Source organism: Athene cunicularia (assembly GCF_003259725.1).
Source record: "Athene cunicularia isolate RWA chromosome 14 unlocalized genomic scaffold, athCun1 chr14_part1, whole genome shotgun sequence".
Classification (NCBI taxonomy): domain Eukaryota; kingdom Metazoa; phylum Chordata; class Aves; order Strigiformes; family Strigidae; genus Athene; species Athene cunicularia.
Genome location: NW_020799118.1, coordinates 9,149,096 through 9,169,367, shown reverse-complemented (window position 1 = coordinate 9,169,367; position 20,272 = coordinate 9,149,096). Strand labels below are relative to the sequence as shown.

The window sequence follows — 20,272 nt, the reverse complement described above, 5'->3', positions numbered from 1 at the left end:
AGAAGTCAATATCTGCTTAGTGTTCAGCTCCATCATTAATATAAATATTTTAGTGACCTTTGCATGTATTAGTCTATTTTTAAAAGTCAACTTAATGTTACTAATCCTATGGCACATGGGTAGTTTATTTTTCAGATCTGTTTATTCGTTTAAGATTTTTTTTAATAACCACTGATATTACTGTTGAGGTGTTGCAGAAAGTGCGGTCTGTTTTTTGAGGAGAATCTCAGGAATGTGTGTGCAAGTTACTATTTCAAATGGAGAGGGAGGTGGCCCATAGTACCACTGTGTATTTGTGCTGTTGATCATGTATTTACCTACTCCTAAGGTATAAGCATTGCTTTGATAGCTGACTCTTTTCTGGTCTTTTTTCAAGACTTTCTTTGTATGAGCAAATCTTCCTGAGATCAAGTGTTTGCTTTTCTGTATCTGTCACTAAGTTTAGGGTTAGCAGGGACCTTTAGACCACCTAGTCTGACCTTTTTATCTCCTGCCACCTTTATCTCCTCTATTTAAGAAACACTTTTCATCCTCCCCTCTCTTTTGACCCTCACTAGGATGAAATTTGTCTGCAGTTTTCTTATTAAAGTTTTCTTTTAAAATTGCATTTGATTTAGTGTGATAACATCTCATTCTAAATTCAAACTGAGGTGTCCCAAAGTCTGGATTGTTGCTTTGTTAGTCCTCCAGGCTCTTACCCCTAAACACACACAGAGATTGCTCTGTCCTGCCTGTATACTTAGACAGGAACATCTCATCTAAATGTTATCTCGAGCCGTTCAGTCATGGGTGAGGTGTCTCCTGATGTCCTCCCCTTAAAAAGTGAGATGCAAAGTGGGGTTTAAACACCTGTGACCTTCTTCCACCTCCTGTCACAACAGGAACATGTAAAGGACGCATGTGTTGTGGGTCCACAAGTTGTGAAGCCCTCTTTAAAATAAAGCAGCCTGAAGGATCCAGGACAGTTACTTAATTCAGGCACTGAGCTCAAAATTTTCCTTGTTGTTATTATTATTGCATTACAAAGCACATATATAATACCTGTGTTTACAAGCCACTTCACCAGCACAGATAAGAGAAATGTTCTTCATCACAGAATGTTCTCACTCCAAATCCCTGATTCTAACACCCCCTTTTCATTAAATTACTCCTTTTATTTCAAGTATGAGTGCTGACTGTTCACATGGATAAAAGCTTGCAGGGTTAAACCTTTGTGAGCCTATAGAAAATGTTCTGTGAATGCGGAGAGGTTTCTATTATTTGTTATAAAGGTGCTGCCGGGGTAAATGGTTTAAAACATTGTGCTATGGAGAATTCTGATCCCTGTCACATGAAACGGCATAAATGTCAGACCGGGGATTTATATGAATATTCCTTGAAAAGAAGCAAAGACAAGGAATTAGTTGTTCTCTTGTCCTATTTATTCCCTTTAATTGGATTTATTTTTAAGTGGGTTTTAGTATATAAATTTCTGCCATTTATTGTATTTTGGAATTTCATATCAACACAGATAAAGCTTGCTTGCTCTGCATTAAAAATATGTTGAAACCTGTGGAGATATGTTTCTTAAACAGCAAAATCTTAATTTTTTTTTAAACTCTTTTTTAAACCTATACCTAAACTAGTTCTCAGCTTTCAGACAGAGTATTTTAAGATGCTGGTTTTGGAGCAGTTCACCACAGCGTACCCAGCCAGGATTCAAGATTCAGAGCAATTATACCTGCTGATACATCAAGTCTTCAAGAGAAGGAACCGTGAAGCATTTTTTTTTAAAGAGGGATTTGTATGCTACAGGCCATATCATAACTGGTTTGTTCGAGAGACCTGATAGAGCAAGCACAGCACTTGGCTGTTTTTCGGTGCATGCCTCTAAGTCAGAGGGAAGAGCAGCTTACTGTTGTCAACGATTGATTCATAGAGTTGTGTAAATGGGCAAAAAATTCCTTTCTGTCATGCCAGAGGCCAAATTAAACAGAAATCTGTGAACCAGGAGGTTTATTTAGTTGTGAGGAAGCAACATCGGTCGCGTGATAATGTACTCCTGTGGGGGTTTTTTGCAAATTGTTTCAGGGCTGAGTTTGTCCTTGTTTATTTAATGCCATAAAATATAATTTTTCCTGCTGGGAAGTTGCTTAAAAATTATACCAGCGTGAAGGCAAACACAGAGTTAGCATAGCCAAGCAAAAGGTGTTTGAAGGTTTGGAGTAAGAGTGACGGCAAACGTCTGTGTTAATCCTGATCCACCAGCCTGCCTAACGAATTCTTCATGTTCCCTTTCAACCAGGCATTTAAAAAATGTACTGCAGATATGCAGGAAGGCATATACAACACTGCTTTTTCCCCTCTCCCATCCCAGCAATGCTGATGAAAGACCAACATAGCTGAGATTTCCACATTTGCTATCACCGTGGAAAGATAAAAGTAGACCCATGCACATTACATTGCAGAATTTAACAGGCACTCTTGATTTTGTTAATGTTTGCAGCAGAATGCAGAAGAAAGAGATTAGTGCCATGTTTGCTAGCCAGGTTTTTGAAACACGGCAAACTGCTAAGGAATTAGTGCTGTGAGGTTCGAAGTAGCAGGTGTTGCTGCCAGTGATATTGCTGGGTGTCTTCAAGATGTCTTTGATGTACATTTTAGTGGTTGGTGAAGACTTGGAAAGAAAAATTACTGAGAAAGGTGGAACAAAGTAATGTAACTGCGTCTGAGTTTATTTATATAGGTAGGAAGCAAGTGCATCTATAGATTTAAACAGCTCTTTATGCTTAAAAAGCTCCCTTTCTGCAGACCCCTGCAAATACAGATCACTTAACAAAAAATGCATGTAGCATCTGATCTGATCGATCTCTATTTTCTACTTCTTTGAACTAGTGGAGCTGTAAAAAAATGAAGCTGCTTAATTGTGATAGTTCACTAAAAAGCTCCTACAAAAAAGCTTATTGTCTAGAGAAATTTTATCTCTATTTCATTTTATTGTAAAAGATTGTATCTGAGAAATGCTGTGGATCAGAGATGAAGGGGAGTAATGATAAACTTAGGGAAAACATAAGGAAAATGTGTGGGTGTATGAGTTTGCACATGTCTGTAAGCTATAATAGATATGCAAATAGAAAAGCAAGTGCTTGTGGACATGTGGTTTTGTGTCAGCTATGAATTTTATTCATCAGCTATTTAACACTAGATTTACACACTTCTAAAAAAATAATTCTGACTCATTCTAGGGAACCTTTATCAGCTGTTTTATAATGATTTCATTTACAGATCCAATTATAAACTAAATTGAATCCTATCCACTAACACAGGTTAAAATGTTTTTATTATACACAGCTGTTTGATATCTCCAGGTGTGGGAGCACACAACAAGGATGGAAATTAATTAAGCAAGATGTGGGAGATGGTTGCAGCCGTATGTTATGTGCTTGTCAGCCAGAGGAGACGCATGTCAAACACTGCTTGATTAGTTGCAGCATGCGTTCCTCTGTCTCGCAGCAGGCACGCTGCTGAGTGTCTCGGGAACTACAACTCTGCAGAGCCTTGGCTTCAGTCTCTAATCGCTTCCAAGGTTTTCCAGTGGTACTATGTATTGGTACTCATATTACCAGAATTAGCCTAGGAGTTCCCTGATGTAAAGAACTGTTTTCTATGAACATGATAGAAACCCCCTCTAACTTCATTTATATTGAGCATCTTGTCATTCTTCATCATCGGGTCATTCTTTAGCAGGATCCTGATTTTTATGTTAATGGCAATGACCACCAGGCACAGAAAGGGAAAGATTTTACTCTAATACCTGATAATTCTTATCTTTTATCTATTTTTGTGCTGATACAGTTGCCAGGCACAGGTGCTATCATGTGGCGCTCTAGCCTTTCTTTTAGGTGCAGAAGCTGTAATCATAAAAATAGTGTATGTGAACAGTAAGTATGTGATTTGAAGGAGCAGTCACAATTATCAAATACAATTTAATTTTACCATATTTATAAAAAACTGTTAGAAGTGATTCTTGCACAGACTGCAAAAAAAAAAAATTAAACTAAAATAATATAAATAGATGAATATTGTGTTCATGCCTAAGTTCCTACAATCACAACAGTTTGTTTGTAGGAATAGGAAGACTGAATGAAGTATTAGAATAAATCTTTCTCTGTCAACAGTTTACTAATTTCTTTTTCATGAAAGAATGTCCTCCATCTCAGTCTCACAGGCAAAACAAAAAATGCTATTACTGTAGTGGGGGAGGTATTTCTCTTTACTGCATAATGTGAACAGTAACATAATGTACATAGTAGATTTTTCTCCATATTTACTTAGGTACATGTGAAATACAGTTTATCATAGTTCATTACTTAATATACTGTCCTATATCCCTATATAGGGATATCCCTAGGGATATAATGTCCTGTGTCCCAATGCTGAGGGACATCTCCTCCATCATCTACTCCAAGAGGTCACATAATAGTGCATTTATAACTGCAAACCTCTGGGAGCTCTTTAAATTGCAGCATATACTAATACATTTTCAAAGAACTTCAGCTGTAGTAACTATGAAAGTGGGGCATGTTGATTAGTGATCTATGCCAGCGCCATTTACCAAGGGCTTCTTTAGCTGTATTACCTGAATACTGAAGTAGGGATGAGGAGTAGTGTGTAGTGACTGTCTAGCTTCATTGGGATAGTCCAGAAGAGGGAGCTTGAAATTAAAGAGTGAAGAGATGTAAAAGTACCAGAAGGAATAAATTGTTCAAATATGGGAACTTTGTTATGGTCACCCTTTATCATGGCTGGAATTTGCTTCATATTAATAACAACAGAGATTTATTTTGGGGATGATAGTTACTCTTGTGGTGTTGTGTTTCTGTCCCACTGGAAGTGTTTTTCTTTCAGCTATTAAGTTAAAATACTCGTTTCAGTGTGGTATCTGACCTTGCTTTTCTAGAATGCTTGAGAAAGAGACAAGTAATTAATTACGTAGAATGAAAAATGTACTCATTTGTGACTTAAAGGGTGATCCTTTAGTCGGCTCAGATACACTGATCTCATTTTGGTGACGCCAGTGATGAATTTGGCAAACCATGTCTGAAGTACATGGTTTGTCATGGTGCTAAGTGTTTTCCCAGGTCACTTCTACAATGCCAGTGCACACAAATAACACCTTTGACTTTGTTACAGTGCCCTTCTGTGCTTTTAATAATAATAATGTATTTGGAACTTTCTCAAAGTAAAATCTTCAGTAGAGGATGCTTGCAGCAGTGCTATGTTCTTATAGTATATAGCTTCATCCATAAATGTCTCTATCTTTACATTAGAGTCTGGTACCTGGCTAAGGAGAGAATTCCTAATCACCATCCTGTACCTGCTAAAACAGAAAGAAGCCTGTGTAGTCTAGTATATGTGTTTCTCTATATGTGTGTATATATATTCGTACATTGTAACCAAATAGGAAGTGTATTTCATTGACCGAAGTTTCTCTGTTGTTGGTTTTTTGGGGGTTTTTTTTGGCTTGTTTGCTTTTCTTTTGTCATTTAAATTTTTCCCCCATCTTGAATCTTCGTTCCAAGATGAAAATCTTCAGAATGCTCACAAGCAAAAAACTAAGCAAACAAATATGATTAAGTTCAACTGAAATATCATTTTCAACAATTTTGGTTTTAAACTTTTACTAAGAAACTTAATTTTGAACTAATTTCATAGTGAAAAGTAAATCCTCTGCAGATATCACAGTAGGACATTTAGATGGTTTCGAAACTTTTAAAATATTTTACATGGGAAATGACATCAGCCTTTTTCCACAGGAATATTCAGTTTCAGCAAACTGGTTTTTTCCCCAAAACCCCATGTTGCCTAATTTCTAATCAAGGCCTTCTGATATGCACAGACTTTGTTGATGAGCAGTGGTATTAGTGATGTGAAGTTGGGATACAGTCTCACTGCAGTTATTCATGCAGAAGCGTGCAGATATTCCTACATCAGTACACAGAGCATATTTTCCATGCATTATGCATGGGATTTCCTCCAGCTGGCCTCCTGACTCACGCTCCCCCGCCTTCCCTGTGTCTGCGGCTGAGCTCAGGACCACCTCATCTCTCCCACTGGGAGAAGGTCGGTGCCAAACCCTGGGCTCCCGGCAGGTGGAAGGGGCTTCCAGACATCCCGACTCGGACCTCCTGTTTAAAGCAGGTCCGGTCAAAATTGGCTGCTCTAACCAAGAGCCTTGCCCGGTTGAGTTTGAAAACAATCCCTTTCCCTGGACCCCTCTTCCAGTGTTTGACCACCCTCATAGTGATTTTTTTTTTTTCTTTTTATCACGTGGTAATTTCCTCCATTCCCATTTGTGTCTGTTGCCTTAACATCCTTCTGTAGTGCACCACTAAGAAAAGTCTGGCTCCAACTTCTCTACACACTCTCATTAAGCACTTGTAGACAGCAATAAGATCTCCCTGATTGTCTTTTCATACAAGAATAAACATGGTTCTCCCATCTTCTCTTCATCTGCTGTATGCTCCAGGCTCTGGACCATTTTGGTGGCCACTGTGGACTTGCTCCAGTTTGTCAGTGTCTTTCTTGTATGGGGGAGCCCAAAACTGGACATGGTACTCCAGACTGTCTTAATAGGGCTGAACAGAGGGAAATAATCAATTCCTTCAACTTGCTGGCTACACTCCTCTTGATGCAGCCCGGTTTGCAGTTGTCCTTGAACTACAAACTATGAAAACCTATGAAACTGGTCTGCCGTGAAAGACTCTGGAGAGCTGCCCTGTGTTCAGCTGGCTCTGCTGGAAGGGATGCTGTATGGCTGCAGCCTGGCATTAGACACAGTGTGATATGTGGCTTAACATGCACATTGTGTAATGTCCTTCCCTACGTCCTAGCATCCGTTGCGTGCCTTGTCACAGGGCTTCTTATGCGAACAGGCTGATGGGTCTGGAACTGAGACTCCCTGAAGGAAGCGTGGGTCTTCCCTCAACCCTGTGAAAAGTTAGGTAGAGATGAAAGTAAGAGATGGACCTGAGTTACATTTCCACTGAGCTCTGCTTCTTGGACAAGCATGGTACAGCCAAGGCCTTGGCAACACGACCTCAATGAAACGGTGTTTCTGTGGGGTGGATGGGAGGAAAAGAGGCCGAGGCAAAAGCAATGGGGTGGGCTGTGGGATTGGACCTTGTCACTCTCGAGGGACAAGGCTTGGCCCCTCTTTTTGCCTCTTATTGCAGTAGGCCATGGCAGATAGTTTTCCAAATGAAGATCCCTGCAGAAACTATTTCTGAGAGCTATTATTAACATGTGGGAGATGATGTGAACCATTAGCACGTAGATGTATAGAGTCTGTAAAATGAACTGATGCTGTGCTCGCAAAGTTGCGTTCAGTTCATTCGGTGTAATTAATGTACCTATAAAAGGACTTTATAGAACAGTAAAAATGGAAATACTTCACAGAAATAGAAGACGACGGGTTTTTATTTCTTTATGTTTCATATGTCTATTAGTTATGTGGACTTGTGACTTAATAAATGTTATGGAATTAGACATGGACTTTAATGTTAACCTGGCGTTCAGAATGTCTTCTCATGTCCAATTTCAAAGACTTATATGGTCATTATAGTAAAATTAATGCATATTTTAATTGTAATAATAGCTAAACATTGGCCGTTATAATGAAGTAATTCCGTATTCTTAATTATTAATAGTTTTGCATGCTGCTATAATTAATTTGTTGCTGTCCTAACATGAAAAGAAATTAAGAAGCAGATGGGTAATATTTTTGTTAAGGCTTCAGTACTGACTCTCTTTCTTAGGTACATGCCTGCGACACCATGTATTTGATTACAGCAATTGTAAGCTGAAGGCTGTTAAATACCTCTAAAAAGGAATCTTTTATTTTATCTGGGTGCATTTCTTTTATTCTCAGTAGTCAGTAAAAAAATAGTAATAGTTTCTCAGTGATTTCAGTATTATACGTGAGCAAGGACTTGCAGTGTTCCTAGGAACAAGCAGTATGGATTGAAGCCTTATACTTACACATAGCATAGACCCTTGTGTTTTATTCAGTAGTAAAGTACTGCATTTATTCCTTTACTGCATAGATGTTAATTGAAGCCAGTTTGGTTTAAATTCTGTGCTCTTCATCCTTACAGGGCAGGAGAAGTGGTTGTTGGAATGATTGCTAGAAAGTTGTTATCTTTTCAGGAAATGAATCACAAGAAAATCTCAGACATACGAGAGAAGAGAATTCCCCCCCCCAACTTTAGAAATTTTAAAGTAGTACCCAGTTATAAGAGCTACAGCTAAATAAAGGTGGAGTTACTATCAACTCTGTTTACTAAACTTTAAAGGTATGTAAGTGGGAAAGATTTAAAATGCTGGAATCTTCCTGCTAGGGCAGCCTCACTCCAAGAAAATGTTGCATGTCTTTTGCTGAATTATGCCAGAGCAGCTACATATCTTTTAAAGCTATCCTCAACAATATAGGGCTTGCTTTGTTTTGCTAGAGTGATAGCGAAAGAAGAAAGAACTCTGTAGCACACACGTTGAAGGCTGAGTCTGCCTGCACAATGAAATTGTTCTGATTGAACTTTTGACAAATTATAACCTGCAGGTATAACGAAGATTTTCCATTTTTGCCTAGCACATATGCATTTTGTCTCTTCCATTTATCCTTTCCTGCAATGCATCCAGCACAGCAAGGGCTGGAAAGAAATCTGATTGTGAAACTGATAAATTGTCTTACATAGTTTCCCTATTTTGGCCATTGCCATGGTCTGGTTCTGAAAGTGCTTGGAATCCTCCCTCTCTCGCTTTGTTTTAACAACTTCTTCTCAGTTGCCCATTGCCAGTGCTATATTACCTACAGTGCACATTATTTTTTTTTGCCCATCTAATATTCCATATCAACTCCAAGCAGCCTCGGTGTAAAAGCAGATAAATGATTTATTTTTATCACTCACTTTTTCTCGTGAGAAAGAGAACCCCTTGGCCCTGCCCTCTCTACTGGCTTCCTCTTAGTACAGTCATTTGCATCTTGGCAAACGGGGTCTGTAAAATGCTACTGAATTAAATCAGCAGTGTTTCATCATATTTATTTTGCAATAGCTGTGATAGGCTCTTTGCTGGACTAAATAGCTGCAGCCTCACTGATTCTAGTGGACTTTTTCTTTGCATGAAAAGGGAATTGGCTCAACCTGGACAGGTGGCCCGAAGTCATCACAGATGTCAGGCAGCAGAGGATCAGCCCCTGTGATTTCAGGTCTGATCACAGTTGTTTGCAATTCTCCTGTACACTCGTGGAAGACACTTTATGTGTTAAAACTTGCTGCAAGCCTTTGATATCTTTGACCTTTTTAAAAAGTCTTTTAAATTTTGATATTCCCTAAGAAGACAGATGGTATTTTTTGATCGAATAGATAGAGATTTCATGTCTAAACACATTTCTTGGTTTCACTTTGTTGGACTAGTTAACTGCTCTCTCTATATTCTATGCTGCTTATAATCTTTTCTTGTAATTTGTTTTTTAATGATACTCTCAAAAAATTACAAACATTAGTAATGTCCTGCTAGCATCTCTCTTTGGATCCAAATGTGGATATTCAGGTACATACAGTCTTGCCTGCAACTACACTTCCAAGCCAAAAATTGCTCTCGATACCTTCTGATTGGAACAAATGTTTGACTTTAAGTGCCGTGAGTAACCAGATACAGATCCTCTGGAAGTAGGTAGAGAGCTGTGAAAAAAATGCAAAACCTGTCAAAAGCTTTGGCTCTGGAGAGGGTGAGAAAGAGCCCTCCAAGTACTGATGCTGAGCCCAGGACACGCTGAGTGCAGTGCATCTGTCTTGGTTGCAGTCTCATGAAACAACAGCTGAAATATCAGAACTGCTGCCCTATTTTCTTCTTCCATCACCTGAATAAGTCATCTGGAAACAGGGCAAATGATACATTTTCAACAAAATAAAGAAATCCCTCTGAGCAGTTCTCATTTACAGCACAATCATAAAAATCCTGGCAAAAAATCAAACCGTTTCCATATCAATTCAGAGCACAGCATTGCTAGCACGGGCGGTGTCAACAGTTAAATAGCTGGTGCAGGGGCAGAAGACAGAGGCTGCTGTGTTCTTGGTGCTGCAGCTCAGACAGAAGATGAAATCATGGTAGTTCAACATTTGGTGAAGACTTAACTACTGATTTTCTGGCTTTCTGTTCATGCTGGAATAAAACTTGTTTGTGCTTGAAAAAAATTCTGGTTGTTAGAATGTGTATGCATGTGTTTGGCCCTAAGTATTTAACAAAACCTTCAAAACCAAGGAATACAACTACCTACTTTTGCAGAGCTGTAGGAGAACACAGCTACAGTCTTTTCTTGGTAGTGAGATGGTTGCAGCACTGTATTTGTAAGGGCTTTTCTACTGTAATGGTCAGAGAATGATTTTGAATGTCTTATAAACAGCTGCATGGTACAGGCAAAAAACAACAGGCCATATTTTTGCCCTTGGCCATTTTGTTTATGCCTTTAGCAAGAGCCACTTCTCAACTTATTCAGTATTTAAAGCTGTTTTCTCTATGTAGTACAGACCGAGGACACATGGACGTTTACTGGGGAGGTGGAAAATATGTCAGTTTATTGTTGTGCTGCGAGCGGCTGCATGGGGCTTAGTTGGGGTTAAACCATGACAATTGTAGTTTCAGATTTTGGCATGGATCAGGAACAAATTTTTCAAATTTTCAAAGTATTTTGGTATATTGATCCTTGTGACATTTTTGTGTTTATTTTAGACATTGAGGATAAAGGCAATAGGAAAAATTTCCAAGCAGATTCTACACTTAGTCTGAATTAAATCAAAAGCCAGATTTCATACAGGGACCTTAAGCATTTAGTACTTTAGGAGATGATAATTTCCAGAAGGGTGATTTTCTCTGGTGGTATTCTGAATGTACCAGTTCTTGGCTGCCAGACTTGTAGGTTGAGAAACTTTGAGGCTGCCTGCTGATCTGTATCATCTGAGATCTGAGTCTATTTAATGAATTATCAAATTGAGCATCCAAAAGCAGAAACACTCCAACTCATTAATCACTGTGAGAGATCTTGGCCTAACCTTATCGATTAAGAACAACAGTTCCCTAGTAGAAAAGAGCTACTAGTAGAAGAAAATCATAATGTGTTTCAAGTGACAGTCATGACATGGTGACTTACATTTATTTATCAAAGATATGCCCTTGTCTTACTTTGGAGATATAAATCATCATCACCATGACTTCAGGTACCTTGTCTGTCTGTGTGTTCCGATGTATTTTAGATCATGTTTGATGACATGCCCTTCAAAGGTCTCTTTAAAAATCCAAATCTTGGTCTAGTAAGATTAAGACTTTTCTGAAACACATTATATATGGGGTGCTGTAATATTTGCACTAATATTCTGCTACACTGCTACAGTGTAAAAGTGCTGTTGGTGCTAATAGACTTTGTGTTCATTACACCATCAGCGGAAAGTTTTAGTCTGTGAGTTTTAAAGAGGGTTTTTTTGATATAACTAAAAGGTGTAGAAATTAAATGTGAAACATTTTGGAGAAGGGTACAGTGCTATACATAATTTATTTGGCACTGTTTGTACAGTCAATTGTTAAGTTATAAATAAAACACAGCCTTAAAACAAAGATGAAAGGATGAAACTGTGGGTAGTTATTTCCTCTGTGTTTCTATTAAAAAAAAAAAAAAAGGTTTCCAAGTTTGTTCAAGCAGTCACATTTTGGTTTGGTTATTGATATTCACAGTGTTGTGCCTATTTTTGGATATATCGCATTGAAGACTTTCTTCTCTGCCACGCAGAGTGCCTTTTCCTCCAGTAAATCTTCTGCAGGCTGCAGGACTGTTCTTAAAGCTTGGTGAGGTGCCCAGGCACAGCCAAGGGGAAACCACAGGGAGGCAAATGAGCCTCTGTCATACTGAACATCCAGGTCCCAGAGCTACAGAAGAACAGCTTGACTTGCCTCATCGCCATAAGGTCCCTCGGTGGCTGTTCCAGTTCGGCACCTACCATCGTGGTAGTTTCCCCCATCCCATCTGAACCTCAGCTCCCATTTCTTTTAGGTGGGGAATGCCGAAGGTTGGCACAGGGACGAGCTTCACAGCCTGCACCAGATGGATGCTTTCTGCCATCAGAGAAGTCCCTTGAACTGGAGAAATGCTGAACCCATTCAAGATCATTAAAAATCAGTTTAGTGGATTTAAGAATACAGTCCATAGAGAATAATTTATTATATGTCTTTGCATTGGTACTCAGAATGAGGTGAGAAAGAGTTTTCTCCTTAGAGTCTCTGAGCAAGCTTTTTGTCTGTGGTGGAGGTATTTCCTGAAAGTGAGCAGGAATAGCACAGGGTGGGCCTGATGAAACAACGGGGGTAAAATAGATCATTTTATTATAGGTCATGGGGTAAGCATCCCTTGCAGGTACTGCAGAGCAGTGGGAGGTGTCTGGTTTGAAATCTCCCAGTTCTCCTACAAGTGGTGCTGACGCAGAGCTACAATACTGAGCAAAAACATTCTGGCTGCTGAAGAGGAAAGACATGACCAATTTGAACTTAGGAGTGAAACATTTCCTAGACCTGAGCCTGAATAAATTCTGGAACAGTTGAACAGGAAATAAACTAATAATGGGATTTTACAATATGTGTTTCCCATATAAGGCATCGAAACGTAGCATGGGTTGGTTTGCTATCTTCTGGCTATTTTGATGAAAATTTTAGGTTCCTTCACTGTTTGTGCTTCATGACAATTGTGAGAACTTTGCTTCATTCCTGGCTGAAGTATTTAATCTCGCTGTTATCTTTGGTGGTCCCTGGATGGACCATTCCTAGATCAGGCCAGGGAAAAGACTAATTAATGATTCCTCCTTGCTGCCTTTTGTTTGTGTCGGGGAGCTATTTCCTTTAGCCCTTGAGACTGATGCATAGGAAGGGGAAGAGAGGTGGGGAGCGCCCGTCTCAGTGTGGTTCATGCTTCTGAAAATAAGTTCCCCAAAATCTGATGTGGGGAAAGGAAGCCCTGGCTCCACGGAGCCTGCTGTCTCCCTCAATAAACAAAAGGACTGGATTTGGGCAAGTTGCCCAAAGTGTTGGTGCAGGGTGCGTTTCCGTCCTTACTGCTCTGCCTGGCCTTTTAAGGATATGCGACAGTATGCTGGAGACCACAGTAAGGTGTGTAATTCAGCGATGATTAATAAGCACAAGGCTCTTCTGCAGCTTCGGTGTTTCTGTAGCATTGGTCAAATTCCCTTCTCACGAGTAACTCACTAAGATTTTCAGTGTTTGGCCTTTTCTGCACTGTGAGTGCAATCTCTTGCCAACTCTTATGCTACATTAATTTAGAGCCATCTACCTTTCCAAATGTGCTCTGTATTGTGGAACAGGTTTTGCTTGTAAATGCGAGGCCAGATGTTCAGAAGAGGAGAGCTCCTGTTGAGGCATCTAGCACTTAGTGGTGTGACACATACTGATCTCAGCTGAAATCTGAAATCTTTCTGCTTAGACAATAAAATAGGCTGGCTAGTTTGTGCAGTGCTATAAGAAGTGGCCTATATGCATATAATTCAGGAGTTCTTTCAAAATAGCATGCAGTGAATCACGGTCTCACTTAGTTTTAAACCACAGCTTGTGCCTAACTAGTTATTTTGATTTCTTGCCAAGCGGGGGCTCATTTTCCAATTACAACTAACATTTTCCTTTTCTTTTTCTGCAAAATCTGTTAATGAAGGTTAAAGGAAACAATGAAGGTAGGTCTACTAGCTAGATATGAAATAGGTCTGATTAATTAATAAATGTGTCTTTGTTTTTCCAGTGACATATTTGATGCCATGTTCCCTGTCACACACATTGCAGGAGAAACAGTCATACAACAGGGTAATTCTTCCTCTTATTTTTTCCCTTGCATGTTTGCTAAGATTGTACAATTCTCATCTCTCCATTTGAGATTTCACCCTCTCTGCTTAACGAGAAGAATAACCATATTCTGAAAGCATCTAAGTGTGCAGCTACATCATAAGTTCACGGATGCAGGTCTTTTTGTGTGTGTGCAGAGGTCTCCTACAAAACCACACTGGTAGATCTCCAGGGTTTCAAAGTGCTACAGTTAAATGTAGATAAAGAGCACTTCACATTAAAATGTTCATTCCTTAATTGAAGATAGTGAGGAAGTAAACCACAGCTCAGAATGCATAAGGGTGGCACAGGCTAGCTGAGAGTAATTAGAGATGGAAAATATTTTTATGGTTGTTGGGAATATTCAACACCTCATTGTGCTGTATCGTAGTTATCACACTTGGCAATTTACCTGCGTGCCTGCAGCATGTTGTGGAGGACTTCATTACCCTCAGGCTATATTAAAGCCTCTTGTGTGTTTACACTGAATGAAGTGTTGAATCAGTCAAAAGAGAGAAATTAATGCAACTGGAAGATATTAATAGGAAGAAATCATAGTGATGGTTTGATTTATGAAGGCAAATAGGCAAGGATGTTTCAGAAAATGAATCTCTCTAAGTAATCTGGTGTACAAACCTGTGCAAATATGTACAGGATTAAGTAGGGAGACAGGAAATTATTGAATAGTTTAGCAGACCTTCAGGAAACAATCACCTTTTGTATTTTGCTTCCAGGTGACGAAGGAGACAACTTCTATGTGATTGACCAAGGCGAGGTGGATGTAAGTACACTCTTACAGTATAATATTTATTTTGAAACTACACAATAAAATTGTATGCTTTGGCACACAGCTTGATCCAGACATGTGCTGTGGTTCCCTCTCCTTTTTTCTTAAAATAGATTTCACAGGATTGGTCTCATTACTTTGCTTTTGTTGTGTTAAGTCATTTGTGCATAATTTTATAATTGGCATGTTTTACATCCTAGCTTATTTGTCCATTCCAAGCAGGAAAATATGGTATCAAAACCAAGCAGATGACATTATCTTTAGAACCCTAACCACACCTGGAGGTGTGCAGTCTTTGGCAGAGCAGGCCACCATGCTGGAATGCACCCGAGGGTTCAGATCAACCATAAGGAAAATATTTTCTTTAATCAGTTAGCTTAGCTCATGTGTTGGGTTTTTTTTCTCCCAAATTGAGATACAGCCTCAGGCCATGAGTTTCATCTTAGAAACCTTAATTTGCTTTTAAAATTAGGTCCAAATATATGAACAATGCAGCATATTAATAAAGCAAGGATTATTATAGGTTTAAAGTGATCTGTGAGACCACAAAATGTTTACAGGAGTATGCAGTGGTTTAATCAGCAAGCCTTTGAAAATAAGCTTCTTTCTGAACCTGACTTTCAAATCATTATCTATTCACCCCTTATAATTTTTATCCTGTATGAAACTCACCTTTTTTCAGTTTTGCTACAGGTTCCTCATTTGACTGAATTTTCTACACACATCTGACACATCCACAGTTGTTGGATAGGACAGGCTTGCTCATTAGCAACATCGCTCTTCAGATGCCCAGAGAGTTTTGTTTGGCATATTTAAAGAAGAAAGTGATTTATTTTAAATCTGGGCAGGAGACATACAGTTATTTTAGTGAAAGTTATTTTTTTTAGCAGTCTGTTTGTGTCAGGAGACCATCTAATTGGTATTGTTGGGAATTGAGAAACCTCACATGCTCCCTCTGTCTCTGGAAGTTGCTTCTCAGGAAATCCGTCTGAGTCACTGTTCCTATCAGGCATACCTCTCAATAGCAAACATTGCCACATCCACAGGGCCAGAAAATAAAAGAGCAATATTTATAGAACAGCGCTAAAATTTAGTTTTAAAATAATTGGTTAGAGCCTGATACTGAGCTTAATGAGTTCACTGGCTTTGAATCAGACCCACAAACATACGCAAATGCACATATTGAAGTTACAGATTAATCCTCTTTAAAAATAATTTGTCCTCGCTCAAAACCTTTAGGAATGCTTTCTTCAGCATTTGGCTCAGGGATAGTGGGAGACCGAAATCAGAAAATAGTTTGCAAAACCCTTGCAATTAATTGCAAAAACCCTAATCTTCCATATGCACGTATTGCTCTTACAGAGCAGTGACAAAATGTGGAAAATAAATGTCCAGAGCCTACCAAGCTTTGTGTCTCCTTGAAAAACCATTGCACGAGGTGGTTTGTGTATTTTCTGTAGCTGGTGGTTACCACTAATGGTGAAGGTGGCCATGGCTCTGCAAGGGCTTGTTCAGAGCACCAGTTGCTGTATTCTCTGTCGGGTAAGATGGCATTGTAGTTCCCTTCCCACATATATCCTGGCATCTGCTCAGATGCACCTTTACTACACCATGTTAGCTGTATATCAGAGGTTCTCCATATTTTTATAGAAATTTGAAATCCTTTCATAAATAATCTTGACCATGAATGGCCCAAGACATGTGTCCAGATCATTTTTCATTGATGGTTTCTTGAGTTCATGAAAGTCTTTTGCAGAGTAATCTTATAGTTCCCAGAACAATTCAGAGACCTTTGAGGCTTCTGAGATAGGATTTGGGGTAAAATATGAAAAACTGCCACAGTGACTCAATGGCCTCAGTGCCACTGCATTGCAATTACATGTAAACTCTCAAGCTGTATAGATGTTTTTGAAAGTTTTATTCCAGACCTCTGATAATGACAAGCTAAGCACCAGTCCTCCTTTAAGCACGTGAGTAATTCTGTTGACTTTGGTGAGACTTAATGTTTTGCTAAATGAAGAACCTGGTGCACAGCTTTGTTTTATGCTATTGGAGTTGAAGGCAGAAGTTTTCTCTGCATTCTGAGTAGTTATATATGATATAGGATATGCATTTTTCCTGCCTTGTCTTTGAGACTTGGAACAGCATATTTTCTAAGGAATGGATGAAATAACTATTTCTTTGAGTAGATTGTAACTTCAATTTAGCGAGCATTCTCAATCCCTACTCCCCTAATTGCCAAACTCAGCCTATAGCTGCTAGAACATATCAAAATGGACGGATCCACAATAATGTCATCCTGACACTTCTCGGGCACAAGTATGGACAGTTTTCTGACATGACCTGTGGGACAAATGTACCTTTACAAGACATAAGAGATGGACTGAGCTTATTCCAGGGATAACCGAAGTTCCTGACCTTCTTAAGTCTTGAAAAACTCTTCTGTAACCAACTCTCATGCTGTCCCATTTCAACATCCCCCTTCCTTCATCCTGCTGCACCTTAGCACCACTGCTCTCCCCATCTCCTCAGCTAGGTGCTCTCTCCTTCCTAAGATTTTCCTGTATCTTCAGCCAAAACACACACTGTTTCTTTGCAAGATACTGTGTAAAGCACAAGAAACATGTGCTCATCCAGGAGCAAGTTGTAACTACACCTTGGTAGAGAAGTTACCTGCGTTAACTGCCTTTGCTGGGAAGCTGCAGGGAGATGAGCCCATTTTCCCCCCATAGGGTAAAGTCTCTATCAGGGCAGTTAGTGCAGAGTAACTTGCCGCTGTATGAGGCAGCAGCTCCCAGACCCCATGGGTGTGCACTATCACACCGTATATAGTGCTCCCCAGAAAAGAGTTCTCCGCTTTCTGAGCAGCAGTGCTAAACTCCTTATTGTCTGAAGAAAATCCACACTGCTAGTAAGAGCTGCAGTTCATTGAAGCCTTGCCAGATACTTTTTTGGCATGCTTCCACCCTTCTCCAGGAAAAAAAAGCAACTTGGAGAGTAGACAATTGACCCCGAGACTTAAAGCCTCAAGCCATTTTCTGCCTATTTCAGCTGGTGTTGGCATATGCATGGAGGCTTTTAACCCCTGGCCAGGCTATCTGCCTTCAGCGTTTCCTGATCTGCTCAAAAGTGAGAGGTATACCAGGGCTGGTGAACATTGTGACTGATAAATACTGAGGTTTTCCATATGCATGCAAAAATACACAAAAAGGAGGTTGCAGTTGCCATCATAAAGTTCCCATCCCCTGGAAGAAAGTCATGGCAAACTGAAAAAAAAAATAAAAAATCTATCAACCAAGCAACCAAAACCAAATAGAAATGACCAACAAAGCCAGAATAGCAAAATCAGTGTGTGGTGTTTTGAGTTTAAAAACTGCAACATTTAAAAGTAATTTACTGTTAGAGTTTTGGCTTAGGTCCTCCAAAGAGTAAGTAAGAGCATTCTAATATTTTCCCTTAAAAGTAATCTGAGTCAAATTAGAAGTACATAAAATATTTTTAAATGTAATAACATTTTATCCTCAATTCTTGCACTTTCTTAGGGTAGAAACAAGCCTTGTGTATCTGTACATTTCCTTCTTGGCATTACTATGGACAGCCAAAGAAGACTCAATACTGTTTTGTTGGCAAGCATGCTCAACATGGTCTGTGGGCCAAGCAAGAAGGACATATTTTTAATATGTAAAATAATGGTTTTTAGAAATCAGGAAAGGGTAAGCCTTGGGCAACCTGGGGTTTTCTTCTCTTATACTGTATACTACAAACCAGGTATATACTTTGATCAAAACTGTCACTGGATGGGAAAAGACATTATAGCATTATCAGTTGCAGTCTTCCTCCTTTTTGGTTGAGGAGAATTATTAAGTCATGACTCAGCCCTGCAGGTGGATAAAGTTTAGAGTAGGTAGATAATGGCATGAGGTTTGAAGTCTTAGAGGTCAGTTGTCTACCGGAAGCTTTTCTGCTCAGACAAATGTGAACGTATGCCAAAAAGTATCTGGGAGAGCTTAAATTATAGTTTCCAGTAAAGATGTTGAAAGTACCTGCTAAAGTATGTGTCTTGCAAAAATCTCTAATCCATATTTCTAAATATAAAAATGACTTCCTGTTTATTATTTTAATCTTATAACCTCACATTTTTTACTTTAAAAAGCACCGTCAACTACCCTTTTAAAACAGATGTATTTTTTTTAGACTCAACAACTTCCAATTCTATTTAATGTCACAGCAACTTTCCCTACAGTCATTCTCAGGTTTTCTTCTTGTAAAACAACAGCAGCCAAACTATAGTATGGTGAAAATCAAAATGAAAACTTTTCAGTATTTTTTCTGAAATAGGTTCTGTATTTACTGTATAAATCCATGTGTGGAGCTATACATGAATATTGTGGACAATAGGTAAGATTATCTATTGATTGTAGGTCCAATCTTCTTGAAACCCCTTATTCATATATACAAACTGTCTAATTTGTATATACAAAGATGAAAATTACATGGTGGTTTACCTGAGAATACTGTTGGATTTTAAAACTAGTTGTGGTTAGATTCCATAGCTTGCTTTTGATTTGAATTCTTCCATCATTAATGATCTTTCTAATTTCGAAGGATGCTTTTGGAAATTTGAAACAGAACATTTTAAAGTTTGGAGTTTTTCACGTTGAATTTTTAAGTATTCTCAAGGTAGTCTCCAAGTTCATATATTTAAGAAAAGTGAATTCATACTACAGTTAAAGCACTGGCTTTATTTGAGAAAACTACCCATATATAAATACCCTTCATGTCTAAGGCTTGCTTATTTTTCCAAGAATAAATAAACCTCATTTTCATTTTTGGATAACAAATATTAAGGCTTGACAAGGCACAAAGCATATATTATTATAAACAGATCCACGGAAGGGGATTTAACATCTAAAAGTTGCAGTGCCTGTAACAAATAAGATCACAAAGTAGCATCAGAGAAAAATGCTAAAAGTTAACTTGAAATTCGCAATGCAAAATTCAGGTAATGGTAAATTCATTCTAATGAAGCTCAGAGATAGATGTTCATATCCTGCTTTCAGAGTAAAATGGCTATATTACTGGTTGTGGTGAGGATGCTTTCTGCTTCTCTAGACAACATGAAGATGAGTGAGGCCAAGATGCATTCCTATTGCATTGAGCATTGTGTGACTTCATTGCATTTTCTCTCACAATTAGTGCCTATGTATATCACAGCCTGTGAAGGAAGGAACTGCTGATGGTCACAAGAGATTTTTCACATTTGCTTCCTAAAAAATAAATAAATGAACCAAGTTGTGTGATTTTTCAAACCTGCAAAATTGCAGCGCTCATACTACATGATAGAAAACAATAGAAACCTAAAGTACTTTTTTTTGATCTGTGGAAAGTGGTGGTCCTGATGTCTTGGTCATATTTGGGCACCTGCAATTCTACATTCCTCTTCAGCTGCATGGAAGAAGAAGGTTCCAGCTATTATAGAGCTGTGATTGGCAGATCAAGCAACGATGAGGAATAATTCACTGTATACTCACCACTTTGGCAAGAGTTCACAAATGCCTAAAAACTACCTGAGCCAAAACC

General features: G+C 38.8%; 1 protein-coding gene across 1 annotated transcript in view; it reads left to right on the top strand.

Annotated features, from left to right (window-relative positions):
- Positions 1–20,272, top strand: part of PRKAR1B (protein kinase cAMP-dependent type I regulatory subunit beta) — a 98,414-nt gene that overhangs the window by 41,817 nt on the left and 36,325 nt on the right. Inside the window, exons 4-5 of the mRNA XM_026858900.1 lie at positions 13,826–13,887; positions 14,640–14,686. Of these exons, the coding sequence (XP_026714701.1) occupies positions 13,826–13,887; positions 14,640–14,686 (109 nt within the window). The remainder of the gene's footprint in view (positions 1–13,825; positions 13,888–14,639; positions 14,687–20,272) is intronic.